A 13,411-nucleotide genomic window follows, 5' to 3' on the forward strand; every position below is an offset into this window, starting at 1 on the left:
GGCCGCGTTGTGGAATTATTTGCTGAATATTTTCCTCTGAAGATTTGGACCGTGGAATGCATTGGCATGTATATATATCTGCCTTGAACTAGTTGTGTCATGGCTGACACGGGCTGGCAGTTGGCGGTTTCTGACAAATGAAGTCAGTGTTGCTCATTCGTCAAGCGACCTAGCGAAATGAGAGGGAAACTTAGCTGGCCTGCAAACATAAACGAGTGAAGAATTTAACTTGTGCAAGATCTCTGCAGAAATTCAGGGACGTTCGTGCATGGTATCTTGAGGCTGTTGATTTTTTGTGTTCTAGATATGCATTTTTTTGTTCTTGTAGGGTTGACTAAAAGCATGGATGCCATGTAATGCATAGGTCAGCTTCACTATTTCAGAGTTCAAACTTTCGGTGCCCACAGGTTCCATTTACAGGCTTCAGACAGGCATCTGTTCTTGACTAGTAGTATTTCAGCATCAAGAATTGCATATCCTGGTACCTGGGACTTGTTTACTTTTCCATGAAAATTGCATTTATGAAATTGGATTGGTGCGAATTTCTCCCGTTGAGTTGCAGGCTACATTGTGCAAGGGCCATCTGAAGAGAAATTTGACTCTCATATGAGCATGGCATCCACTATATTTTAGTCCCTCGGAGGTCATGTATATTACTAATAGACTATTAGCATGGCACACAGCATGCCCATCGATTCTCCAAAAGAATAAGCTACCACCCCGATCATCGTCAGAGGCTGGAGCACACAACATCTCCTTTCTGACCAACTCCCTTCGTGAGTAAGAAAATCTGCTAATGATTGGGTCATCAGGTAAGGAGGGTCTTCTTCCCTGACCCCAATCGCTAGCTTCACAAGCTATATTCAGATTCGGATACAGCCACTTGTTCTCTATCATTGCGTTCGCATCGATCTGTGAGTCTTATCTTTGAACGCGCTCTGTTCATAAATAAATCTATAATCCGTATCTGACAAGTCAATTGGACTGACGAAATCACCAGTCAACCTGAACATATATGGAGTATTTTATCTTCAGAGCCACACGTATACAGCTTGCTTCTGATGATGCCAACCGAGTTAAAAATTAAGTAAGTTTATCTTTCAGCTGAAGCTAGGTTAATTCCATTGGGTCTCGAGTTCATCGAAGCTGGAAGCAGTGTCGAAGCCCTGGCTTTCAGGAGGAGATGGCGTGTGCCGTTCCGTTGCGTTGCACTGCCCCTACGTTGGAGCAGAAATGTCAGGACGCTTCCGGATGCAGGGACTGACCGCGATTTGATATGCACCATGGTGATCATGGCCGTCGCACGGTCGCACTGGGCGCGGATCGCTTCGTGAGGTTGCGGTAGAATGTTTGTGATTTCTGTCCCACGAGGATTAGTGCTTGAAAATCGCTCGAAGGTACCAAACCTCTACTTGCCCCATGATGGTCGCAGATGAACAATGTGTGATTTATTTGTAAATGATCCATTTTTACCCTTGATGTGTAAAAATGTAAATAATTATACCTAAAGATTAAATTTCAAGCGTGCATGCCCTCTTTGCGTGGTATGCACGCTTGGATTGGCCGTTCATTCTTCATTAGAGGCGTGTGCGACTCGCATATGCATTCATATGGCGTCAGAGAGATTGAGAGATTTTTCTCACGCGCGTTCGTCTCCCTCATCTGTTAACTGTATATCGAACCCACGCGTCAGCGAAGATTTGCTCGTGGAACCGACAAGGCGGCTTGGAGACCTTTTTCAAACATAGGGAACTACACCTGTTCATTTTGTCGCTCTCGTCTCTCTCTTCAGGTTTGTTGCCCTCGCTTTCTCTTGGAATTTCCCCTTCTCTCTATCACTCGCGGTCTTCCCCTTGCGAATCCACCCGCAACTAGGGTTTTCTGATTTGCGTTTTTGTTGATTCAGTGCAAATCGGTAGTGTGGTGGGGAGGAGGGTTGCACAGGAAGGTGCTGTGTTTTTTTTCCTTCTCTCGCACATATCTTGCTTTTTTGGATCTGTATGATCCAGTGCAAATCGCGCATAGCCGCCCGGATTCCTCTAAATTTGCATGTATTTGGTTCTCTCGCATGCGATTTTTTCTCCCCAATCTTATGACCTAGGGTTTCCTGATTCGTGATTTTGCATAGATCCATTGCAAATCAGTAACGCAAGTTAGTGATTCAATTTTCCTAAGATATTTAACTGAATTCTTGCTTTATTTTGTGGTTATTTTTACAAACTGTTTAGCTTGATATTGGAGAAGTAAAATGGGTGTCCGGAAGAAACACAAGTCATTTGGACTGTTGTCAGCTGGTATATACTATTTCAAGTGTTTTTTCTCACGTTCAATTATATTTGTAAGCATTTCATTCATTTTACTTTCTTTATGCGAATTTATGCTTCTAGGTATCACTTAATATAATGTCAAAAAAAACAAGTAATTTTTCATATTCTCCAAATGATCAAAAAAAAAAAAACTAGAAGAAATTGGCACTATTTCCTATTGATTCTAAACCCAATTTTCAATACGTATGCATTTTAACAAATCAACATATGCAATTGAGAAATATCTAATAAGCATTTCATGTATGTGTTAAATAGAGCAAAAGCAAAATAAAAACTTACATGTTGGAAAGTAAATTTATTATTTATTTGAAGTATTTTTCTGTACATGAAATTCTTATAAGGTGTACCATTTGTTTGTGTTTTTATCTAAAAAATAATATTGTATCTTTCCACTTGCAACTTTTTACTGATCATAAGCAATTCTTCTATGATTGAGATTTAAGGTAAGCATTTTTTTATAAATGCAATGCTTAAGCAATATTTGATCATGATTGAGGCAAGATCTGTTTTAATGTTAAGCATTTTTATATAGGTTAGAAGCATTTCCTCCTTAGAGATTAGATGCATCTGAATTTTAAAGTAAAGCTATTACTAAACTGAAATGAGTTGTTTCATCAAGATGAGTTCAAAATTTCACAGATTTGAAAGCATTTTTATGCATTTGTGAAAGTAATACATAATCAACTTGAAAACATTTATCTAGTTATTGAAAGTAAGTTTAAATGGATTATAATTCTAATTTACTATAAACTGTTGATTGAGCACCTCATGTTCATGTAGTATTTTTATGCATTTACGAAATTAATACATAGTCAACTTCGAAGCATTGCTACCGAAAGCAAATTCAAATGAATCACACAATTTCTGGTTTCTAATAAACTATTGATTGAGCATCTCATATTCACAAAGTATTTTTAAGCATCTATGAAAACAATATATAGTCAATTGCATAGTATTTTCTATGATTACTCACATATTTGCTTTTTACTACCTACAGAAACACTTTAGTCATGCATATTTTCATAAGCAAGAATTAGGCATACTTGCTTTTTAGTATTAACCCCAACTTACAATTATGCATGCAGAATCGGCTATAAGGAGGTTTGTATTACAGAACAAGTAACTTGTATCATTGGATGAAGCAACAATTTTAATTTAGAAAAGCAAAATCACATACAAATTAGCTTACATACTTTGTGCTGTTTTTCCACTAAGCAATCATACAAATACATTCTGCATAAGGAAAATGCTAAAACATGCTTGTTTCATAAGCAACAACTCTACACACTATTGCTTTTTACACCTTTCCCCCCTGTTTACCTAATTTCTCATAACTTTTTCTTTTCAGATCATACATCAATGGATGAGCAGACAGATATGCATGCAGTGGAGGAAGCAGAGATTAACAATAGGGTGACAAATCACACAAAATAGAACTACAATTTGATCAGATGTAGAGGTAAAATGTGATCTTTTTTTAGATGCAGACAAGTTATGCTACAATTTGATCATCCAAGCTAAATCTTCTTAGAAAGCAAACATGTAGAAGCTAATGTAATTTTCTAGGCAAATTCATGCAAATTTGGTGTCAAATTCCTATAAAGTTGTAAAGCTGTAAACGTGTAGAATACAATTTGATTTTTTTTCTCTTGGGCAAACTCCTATAAAGCTGATAATAGAATCTAAAAAGGACAGCCATAAAACCATACCTGAGTGTTAGGTAATTTATTGCTACTTCATGTGCTGTTGTAATGGTGATCTTGCTTCTTTACTGAACACTAGCGACGCGGGGTAGGGAGGGTAGGTTGAGTTCATGTGGCCAGCTGCGCGTGCTCTGCGTGGGCATGCTCCTGTGTGTCGAAAGGGTAATTAGTCAGGAAAAACAAATCTCTAATCTAGTTTTTTTTTCCTAATTTGATCTATGCGGGTGTGCGGACGGATGAGTGTTAGCACCCATGCGCGGGCGTTAGCATGGTCTATAATTATAACTTAACAATTGTTAACAGCCGTTAATTAGGACAAAGAGCGGCCTTATGCATTATGCTCACTTGAGCTTTGAACCAAGCATGCCACAACATTTTTCACATACTACTCCCTCCGTCCTAAAATATATGATGTATTAGGATTTAGAAAAGTTAAATTTTGTAAATTTTGATCAACAATTAGTTATATTATACGTATATTTTAATGTATAAAAGTTGTATCAATATATATGTATTTTATAATTCTTTTAATACAATATTGATTTTATAGCAATTAATAATATATTGCAAAATAAATTAATGATCAAAGTATATTTTCACAAAAAATTCTAAATTCTAATACATCTTATATTTTTGTGATGGATGAAGTACATGATAAGCCTGACCGAGTCTCATCAAGAAAGGTCTTCAAGCTCTGTATCTTTGATCTTTAATATACATTATGTGAGTATATACGTATGGTTATATGAGTGCGTGCGTGCGTATGTGGGTTGCAATGGGGTTTCTCAAAAAAAAAGAACTCTATTTCTCTAGAAGAACTGCTAAACATAACTGGACCGGGCCGGTGGTAAAGCCCACCCAGCCTAGCACTCTTATATGGGCCGCCACTTTGGCCCACGGACTCAACGCTCTCTAGGCCCAACAAGCGCAATACCACCAAGTCCAGCCCAGCCCAACTCGCAACTACTAGTCCACCACCGGTCCCCCTCCGGATCCCTCTGCCCTGCCTCAGTGCCTCCCCCTGCGACACGCGCACACGCTCGTCCTCTCCTCGTCGCGTCCGATCGTCAACGGTCGAAGCCATGGGAGGAAGCCAGGAGCCGGAGGCTGGCGGGGGCAAGGCGGGCTACTCCTCCTCCGGCCTCCCGCCGTCGTCGCCGCCGCACCTGCAGGACCAGCCGCCCCAGCAGTACCAGCACGGGTACGGCACGTTCCAGAGCCCTCAAGCTGGGTCGGGCGAGTCCCGGCAGCCGCCTGTCGGGTTCCCGCAGCCCGCCCCGCCTCCCGGCTTCGGCGGCGGCGGAGGCTATCACCAGCAGCTGCCGTACGCGCCCGCGGAGCCGTACTACGCACAAGGGTACCAGGCCGTGCAAGGTATGGTGGTTTGGTCGGTCTCTCGAGAATTTTTTTCTCGTGCTGCTTAGTTTAGGTGTGGTGGGGAAATGAATAATTTATGCGATTAGTAGCATTCAGGAGGGTTACGACGTACTTATGCTTTCATGGTGGAATCAGCTTCTCCATGTCAATGCAGATTGTCACATTGCTTTTGTGTGTGATCAAAAGGACAAAAGCCATTAATAAAAAACTAAAAAAAGGGACAAAACCTCTAGCCGCTGTGTGCATGATCTAAATTCAAGTCCTAACCTTTTCTCCACCGTTGGCAAAGTCTGAGTAGAATCGCAAGATAGGTGAACTAATTCAGAATCTTAGTGCCTTGTTCTTGGGTAGATTGCAAGTTATGATAAGGGGAAGGGGGGGGGGGGTGTAATTAATGTTTAATTGTCAAATCGACAAGCTCCATTAGGTGTTGCTAGTTTGCTACTGTTATCGTAGTTGTGGCCAGTAGTTTTATCAGCAATTGAGATGTTGGTGATGGCACTGGTAAACTTTTTTAGGGCAGCAAAGGCATAATTCAGCTAACTTTGAGATAATTGAATTCACCGATCAAAATCAATGATGATGCTTGTTCAGAGTTTATTGCTGTCATCTCCTGTGGTCACCTTACACCTGTCTAGAATCATACAAGAAATGTAGCACCAGAGCTGGTTTGCATGGATTACCTGGCAAAAACAAATAAACGTTTGCCTAGGATGTAAAATAGAAATCTGTGTTATAAAATCATATGGTTTCTGGTGCCTCAGGGTATGACCCTGTTGTTGAAGGAAGACCAGTGAGAATGCGGCGCCTTCCATGTTGTGGTCTTGGCTTAGGCTGGTTTCTGTGAGTGTCCCTGTACATTTGTTTTTCCATACTTTCTAAAGCTGAATGAGACTACTAACAAAATCTCTCTCTTTCTTCCTCGCAAAGGTTTATCACTGGGTTTTTCCTTGCTGCCATTCCATGGTATATTGGAGCTTTTGTCCTAATCTGTGTACGGGTACATGAGCACAGAGAGAAACCAGGATATGTTGCTTGCACAATTGCTGTAAGTTCCTTTGTACTGATGCAACGCAATCGTGTTGAATTGTTTCACCTTGGAAATTCGAGATTATGAACCAAATGGAAGTAAATCGTCAGATCGACCATCTTTGTTTTGTTAACTGAAATCAATTAACATAAACGAACATACTGAGGTAATGCTTGCAGCTTTAAATTTCTAATCTGCTGAAAGATTGGTTCGGTGTGATTGACATGGCTCCTCAACATATAAGTACATTTAACTGTACAAATTTAGATAATTACAAGTACTAGAGAAATTGTTTATATCATAATTTGCTGCCTTTATCATTTTACACAAATTTCTTCATTTTCTGCACACTTGAGCTGACTTTGTTTTAATTTTGATGCATCACAAACAGGCTGCAATTGCTGCTGTTGCCATCCTCCTGGGAGTAACCAAAGGAACACACGTATGGTGAGCTGCCTCGGAGATTCGGCAATGATCCAGGGTCACTCACCGCTGTATTACTTGTATTGTTTACTGTATATCTATGTATTATACTACAAAAGTGGAGCAGCTTCGATGTACTGTTATATCGATATTGCTTCTACCATGTAATAAAATGATAAAAATACAATATATTTCTCGCAGAAGCATCGTGTGATATCATAATATAGCTCGGTGTTAATTTGAGAATTTTATGTTTTGCAATGGGCGCAGAAGGAGAACATTGACGAGAGAGAAGTCCAAGCTGTAGGCAGCCCATACTTTTTTTATATATATAAATCCCTCTATGCCACTGATATTTGTAGCATTTTCGTATAGGTCACTGATATCTCGATCAAATGTCATCAAGATATCAGCAGCATATAAGGAAACTGCAAAATATAGAAGTGGCACATGAGGAATTTACTCTTTTTTTTTTGTCCCGAACGATGCAACCAAGCGGAACACCAAAGGTAAGGGCTGCAAATTTCATCTACCCAAAGTAGATTTTATTTAGCAGACCTCAGCTTCGAGATCTATATAAATTTCATCTCGAAGCTGAGGTCTGCTAAATAAAATCTACTTAATATATATATATATATATATACACTATATATATATATATAAAATAAAATAGTATAAATATATATCTTCAATTTAAAATAAAAAATAATATACTTAAACCAAAGACCTTTAATATACCTGTCACTCTAGCTCTAACAATTTCTGGAATTGAAAAATTTTGCTAAAAAAATTTCTATAGCTATAGCTTTGCTAACCATCGAAGAAACAAATCGAGCCCACCATCGACGGCCCGTTAGGGTTTGTCTCCCCAACACATAAATACTCTTCCGCCTCCGCCTCCTCCCTCGTCGGCCGCCATCTCCCCCCGCCCTTTAGGTTTAGGTCTCCAACTCCGCCGCCTCCGGCCCCGCGAGCTCGCCGAAATGGTCGCCCACAGGGTAAACTTCTCTTCGGTGCCACCGTCTTCTCCGCCGCCTCATTGATCCACAGCGTCCTTGTTCTCAACGCTATGTCTGATCTCCGCTGCTTTTTGTGTGATTTGTTTGGAGCGCGCAGTTCCATCAGTACCAGGTGGTGGGTCGCGCGCTGCCGACCCCCGGCGATGAGCACCCCAAGATCTACCGCATGAAGCTCTGGGCCACCAACGAGGTCCGCGCCAAATCCAAGTTCTGGTCGGTGCCGTGCACTCTCGTCCCGATACCATGTTTCTCTGATTGTTGCTTTGGTGAGTGTTCCTTGACGATGGCGTGTGGCTTGTTTGCGCGCAGGTACTTCCTGAGGAAGCTGAAGAAGGTGAAGAAGAGCAATGGCCAGGTGCTCGCCATCAACGAGGTACGACTGGTTTACCTGTTACCAGGAATGCTGCTATACTTTCTGAATTGGTGTGGATCGAATGGAGTATTGCCAATATGCCGTAGATAGGTGGTGTTAGTGTGTTGCTTGCTGATTTTTTTGTCTTTTAGTTGATGGCCTTCCTGACTGGATAAGTGATGATGTACCTCACTACTTCGATCATCAATCATTATTGATTGGCTAAATGCAATAGGTGAATGGTGTATATGTGCCTTACTACTAGTGAGTAAAAGCCTGAGATTGTAAAGACGATCATTGTTCAATTTAGAGGATATCTTGGATTATGGTTCGGATTCCGTAAGTCTTGAGTTGCCGAATTTGTCAATTGCATGTCGATTAGGTTTGCTCTTGAATTACTTGACTCTGAAAGTGGTACTCTGGTCAACTGGTCATTTGATACACTTGTACTGGTGTATCCATTTTTGCAGAAATTGTGATATCATATACTATCTCTGTTTGCATTTACTTGTTAGTTTTGACTTTGACCATTATTTTTTAAGCAACTTATAAGCAAATAGCTCTAAACATCCAATGTTGGCAAAGTACTTTTTTATTACAAATCAAACAATACAAGGATTTTCAAAGTCAAAATTGACAAGTAAATGCAAACAGAGGGAGTACATGTTCCAATGTTCAGCAGACTTTAGTCTTTACTCTAATATTATAATGTTTTGTAGTGCTTGAAATGTTGAAGTTTCTATCCGCATCCTGCACCGCTTGTATAAATAGAAAGCCTATTGTAATTCATCAGCAAGTTTTAGCAATTTCAAATTACTCAAACTTGAGTTTGAGGAACATTGGTGCTGCCAACATTTAGAGTGCTTAAAACTTGTAGAGCTTCCAACTTGCTAATGATATGTCAGTGTCCAATGTAAGACTTGCATCAGGTAGTCCTGTTATTGCAACATATGTTGCCCTAGGTTGCTCTTTATATATATGAACCCTGTTGATCAGACTTTGTAATGAGATATGGTATTCTGACATCATATTGGGTGACAGTCATGAGAAGCTGATTCAGTATTTGGCTGTTAACTGACGCTCAGCTATTTAGTTATTTCGTTATTTATTAAGTGGGTTTCCTTGGTGGCATTTTGACTTGCCCTAGGTAGTTTTGGCTATAATAGGGCTGGATGAGGATGGGCTTGCAACCCCAAAGTTACTTGGCCGCTCAAAGATCCACGGGAAAATGGACTGATCTAGGGTTGTAGAAAATTTGAATGTGTTAAATGTTTTCCCTTCATGTTATATACCTTTCCCCCCTTGTACTGATTTTCTCTTAAAATACTTAATAGCTATGGCTTTCTTTGTCATGTTTGCTTCTAACATGCTTGATGTTTATCAGATCTTTGAGCGCAACCCTACCACAATCAAGAACTATGGCATCTGGCTCCGCTACCAGAGCAGGACAGGTTACCACAACATGTACAAGGAATACCGTGACACCACTTTGAATGGTGCTGTGGAGCAGATGTACACTGAGATGGCTTCACGTCACCGCGTGAGGTCCCCCTGCATCCAGATCATCAAGACCACGACAGTTCACTTCAAGCTCTGCAAGAGGGACAATACCAAGCAGTTCCACAACGCGCAAATCAAGTTCCCGCTTGTGTACCGGAAGGTAAGGCCACCAACCAGGAAGCTCAAGACCACCTTCAAGGCCTCCAGGCCGAACTTGTTCATGTGATAGGGTGGCAGGATGCTGCCCTTGTTGTTGTCTTAGCGCGCAAGAGTTGAAAGATTTTATCTGTGGAAGTTTTGATGCCCTGCAGATTGATTTCCAGTTACCACTTGGAATGATGCTATGCAAACCCTCACTTTTCTCGAATTAGTAATCATCAGACTCATTACTTCTGTCAGACTTGATCGCAATATTGATTTTCAATGTGCTGTTGCTCTCCTGAATTTGCCCAGTTGGGTGATGCAAGTTGTTGAGGAAGTGGCAGCTTGTGTATACTTCATAATTTATCAGTTTAGATTCCATGGGATAGATGATAAGAGCTGTACGCTGTTCAGAATGAAACAGAGTCAGTTTTTCCTAGCCATCATGATTAAGATGAACACTAATGTTTGGCAAGGTGGTTTTGGGATCTAAATCCCTAAGATTTAGTCCTGAATCCTTAAAATTCTTTGATCAATTCTTCGCTTGTTCAAAACGGGCCGGGTAGGCTGGCAAAGCTTGATGCCGTTCCTTGCGCCGGAGCAGCACAGGCGCAGCCGCTGCTGAAATGATGCGCATCCGTGAAAAACGTTTTGCATCCCATCAACGCGACCTCAGCGGCAGACGGCAGATACGCATGGCTGCACACACAGCGCACTAGCTGCTGCTAGCTACGTCAGCGCCAGGGCATAACCAGGGCGGATCTTAAGGGGGCTACGGATAAACAGAGTTATTAGAAGCTGAATAAACAGAGTTACGAGCTAGAATAAACAGAGTTACGAGAAATGGCTTCTGAAGAAGTGAGTAAGTATGTTTTTGATAAAAATAAATTAAAACTGAGAAACTCGTTGATAGATATTTTTGAGAAGTTATATGCTAAAAAGCTAAAAATTTATTGTAGAAGTCAACATGCTATTTTAAAAACAGTTTTTCAGACAAACAAAAACATAACTTTTCAAAAAAAACTTAAAAATAGAGGTTCAAACAAACAGACATTAAGTCTCCTACTTTGATGCTCCATGGAGACAAAGGAGTGATAAGAGGGAGAGAAGAGGAAGAAGAGGAGGGAGGGTGAGGGAGGAAGAAGGAGACGAGTACTTAGCAATCCATCTCGCATTTGTCACTAGGCATAACCTAACCACCTGAAAGCAGAACTTTCTCGAGTCCCCTTCTTTCTTGCTACAGTAGAGCGATGGCAAAATAGGCGACTCAGGCTTCAATCTCCATTTACGGTCGGCCCCTCACCGCCAACAGCCTCCCCGCTGTTGGAGAAGGTGGGTGGCCGCCCAAGGATGTTGGAGTAGCTATATAATAGGTTATTTTGTTTGGCCTTGGCGATGCTTGCTCCGGTTGTCGAGTGTCGGTAGTGGCGTGGTGGCGCGGAGGTTCCTAGCTAGGGTGGAGCAGCCCGAGACCGGTGGCGCTGTCTCGGGTGTCTCCTTCATGTTCTCAGCATTGCTCGTCCTCTACTTTGGGGCCGACATCCTCATCATGCTCGCGTTTGTGGCGGAGGTGAAGACAGGCAGCTCACCGCTATGACGGCTAATGTGTATAATGTTGTAAGGAACCATCTAGATAGTATTCTAATTAATCATTAAGATGATCATTTGCACAATCACGACGATAATGATTAATCAGAATACCACCCCGGTAGTCCCGTAATGTATTTTGTATCCAAGATCGGAACACATGTCTATCCAATATATAGCATCACAATGAAGTTTAGAAAAGATCAAGTAATTAAAGTTATATTACAAGTTTTTAAGAATTTACTAAGTTATTACAATTTATAACAAAAAAAAAGGTAAGAGAAGATAAAAACCGATTCAATTCCTAACCCACAAAAGAAACTACGCAGCGAAAGACTAAAGAGTATACAACAAAAGAAGGATGGAGCTATATGTCCTTAGACTCCATCACAAAATCACGACCTTCGAGTAGTTGCCTACTCATACCCACCACCACCCTTGACGGGCGTAAAGTAGCGAAAGACTAACTCCTCCTTGCCGGTAGCACCTAAAATAGCAGCGTGAATACGAAAGTACTCACAAGACTTAATCCATAATATGCACTTATAAATAGTCCGATCCCAAGGATTATGCATTGGGATGTTAGAAAGAATACGACCACATGGTTAAGTAAATTCATATGCGAAAGTAAAATTGACATAAACATGTGTGAACATCTATACTTGATCAAAGTAACAAACTAGCCCATAAACATCAACTGAACATAATGTAAAAAGGACTATAGGAATAATATCTGTAAAGCACCATCTCAACCCATCAACCACCTCAATTCACATTCGTAACTCTACGACTGTTGCAAATGGACATAAGCATGCTCATGAACGAGAGCGTGACATTTTGAAATATTTTTACACCCTGCAGAGCGTACAACTTTACCACAAGACTTGAGAACCATACGGCTTGCACGACCACACATGTCCATACAATAAGGTACTCATGGTCAACATTTCTCAATAAGCCTCAACCATTTGAATCATGCATTGCTCGGTACGGAGCCTACTTTGGTTAACTCCCGGAGCAACCACAAGTGTCTCTACAAGCCTGCTCGCTCACATCGTCGATGTTCAAGCCCAAATGATCACAGCTACAAAAGTATTCAGCTTATCTTTCCATTAGATCGACATGTGGTAAGTACGGTAAGTGCTAGAACTAACTGCAACAATGATCAGTGCTTAAGCGACGCAAGCGGTCTACGGTGTCCGGGTTCCCCTCTCGACCTACCCAGGGGAGCTCCACATCCGGGCAGGACAAACACCTTTAACATTGCCCATATCTCGCTTCATCCTCACCACTCATCCAACCAACACCATCAACTCATCATTGTGATCATAGTTCAAGTAATTAAAGCATATGCTCGCGAACGATGAAACATTTCACCGCTCGACTTATACCGAGGATCTGAGCACTTGCTAAACATCATAAATAACATTTTAAGTTAGATAATATCATATTAAACCTAGGCTATAAGGATACAGATCAACAATTATTCTGATAGGAGAATTAGTGCATCAACATAAGTTCTACCCTTCATAAACCCGACATCGACTCAAATACAAGCATAACGTACATAAAACATATTTATCATATTATACACACATTATCCAAATTAATGGAAGAAATATGCTTAGATGCTTGCCTTGCTACTCTGAGATTTGCCTTATGCTACCCGCGCACCACTCGTAAAGCTTAGGTAAATTGGTGTCGCCTTCAACCACGATCGTGACACGCTCTGGTTCTTCGTTCACTAAAGAAGAACGTGTACAATAATGAGTATGAATGAAGTGCACAATGCATACTACAATATGTATAACAACAAACTAAAGATGTAAGACATACGGAGGAGTAATAAAACTTACGATCTGAACAAATCCGGAAAAGTAATAGGAGGCCGAAGACTACGGGTTGAACTCAGAGTATCCGGGTTCCGAAACATCCAGGTGAGGGCTCTCGGT

At 40.9% G+C, this 13,411-nt stretch overlaps 2 protein-coding genes across 3 annotated transcripts; both read left to right on the forward strand.

Moving 5' to 3' along the window:
* The first annotated feature begins 5,022 nt into the window (after positions 1-5,022).
* Positions 5,023-7,063, forward strand: LOC133929420 (large ribosomal subunit protein eL20z-like). Of its 2 annotated transcripts, XM_062376167.1 has the most exons (4): positions 5,023-5,404; positions 6,172-6,250; positions 6,338-6,455; positions 6,829-7,063. In XM_062376167.1, the coding sequence occupies exons 1-4, from the start codon at positions 5,113-5,115 to the stop codon at positions 6,886-6,888; spliced, it is 549 nt and encodes a 182-aa protein (XP_062232151.1). In that variant the 5' UTR covers positions 5,023-5,112; the 3' UTR covers positions 6,889-7,063. The 2 variants fall into 2 exon arrangements, with proteins under 2 accessions (XP_062232151.1, XP_062232152.1); XM_062376168.1 differs by lacking the exons at positions 6,172-6,250; positions 6,338-6,455.
* Positions 7,064-7,702: 639 nt separating this feature from the next.
* On the forward strand, positions 7,703-10,128 carry LOC133929421 (large ribosomal subunit protein eL20-like). Its single transcript, XM_062376169.1, has 4 exons — positions 7,703-7,858; positions 7,977-8,092; positions 8,189-8,252; positions 9,616-10,128. Exons 1-4 carry the CDS (start codon positions 7,844-7,846, stop codon positions 9,955-9,957), a joined length of 537 nt encoding a protein of 178 aa, XP_062232153.1. The 5' UTR covers positions 7,703-7,843; the 3' UTR covers positions 9,958-10,128.
* Positions 10,129-13,411: the final 3,283 nt, after the last annotated feature.

This window comes from Phragmites australis, chromosome 9, assembly GCF_958298935.1.
Source record: "Phragmites australis chromosome 9, lpPhrAust1.1, whole genome shotgun sequence".
In the NCBI taxonomy this organism is placed as follows: Eukaryota; Viridiplantae; Streptophyta; class Magnoliopsida; order Poales; family Poaceae; genus Phragmites; species Phragmites australis.

Coding starts and splice junctions, on each gene's coding strand:
- LOC133929420 (XM_062376167.1), top strand. CDS start 5,113: ATGGGAGGAAGCCAGGAGCCGGAGGCTGGCGGGGGCAAGGCGGGCTAC. Junction 5,405..6,171: donor AGGGTACCAGGCCGTGCAAG/GTATGGTGGTTT, acceptor CTGGTGCCTCAG/GGTATGACCCTGTTGTTGAA. Junction 6,251..6,337: donor CTTGGCTTAGGCTGGTTTCT/GTGAGTGTCCCT, acceptor TTCCTCGCAAAG/GTTTATCACTGGGTTTTTCC.
- LOC133929421 (XM_062376169.1), top strand. Junction 8,093..8,188: donor CGCGCCAAATCCAAGTTCTG/GTCGGTGCCGTG, acceptor GTTTGCGCGCAG/GTACTTCCTGAGGAAGCTGA. Junction 8,253..9,615: donor AGGTGCTCGCCATCAACGAG/GTACGACTGGTT, acceptor GATGTTTATCAG/ATCTTTGAGCGCAACCCTAC.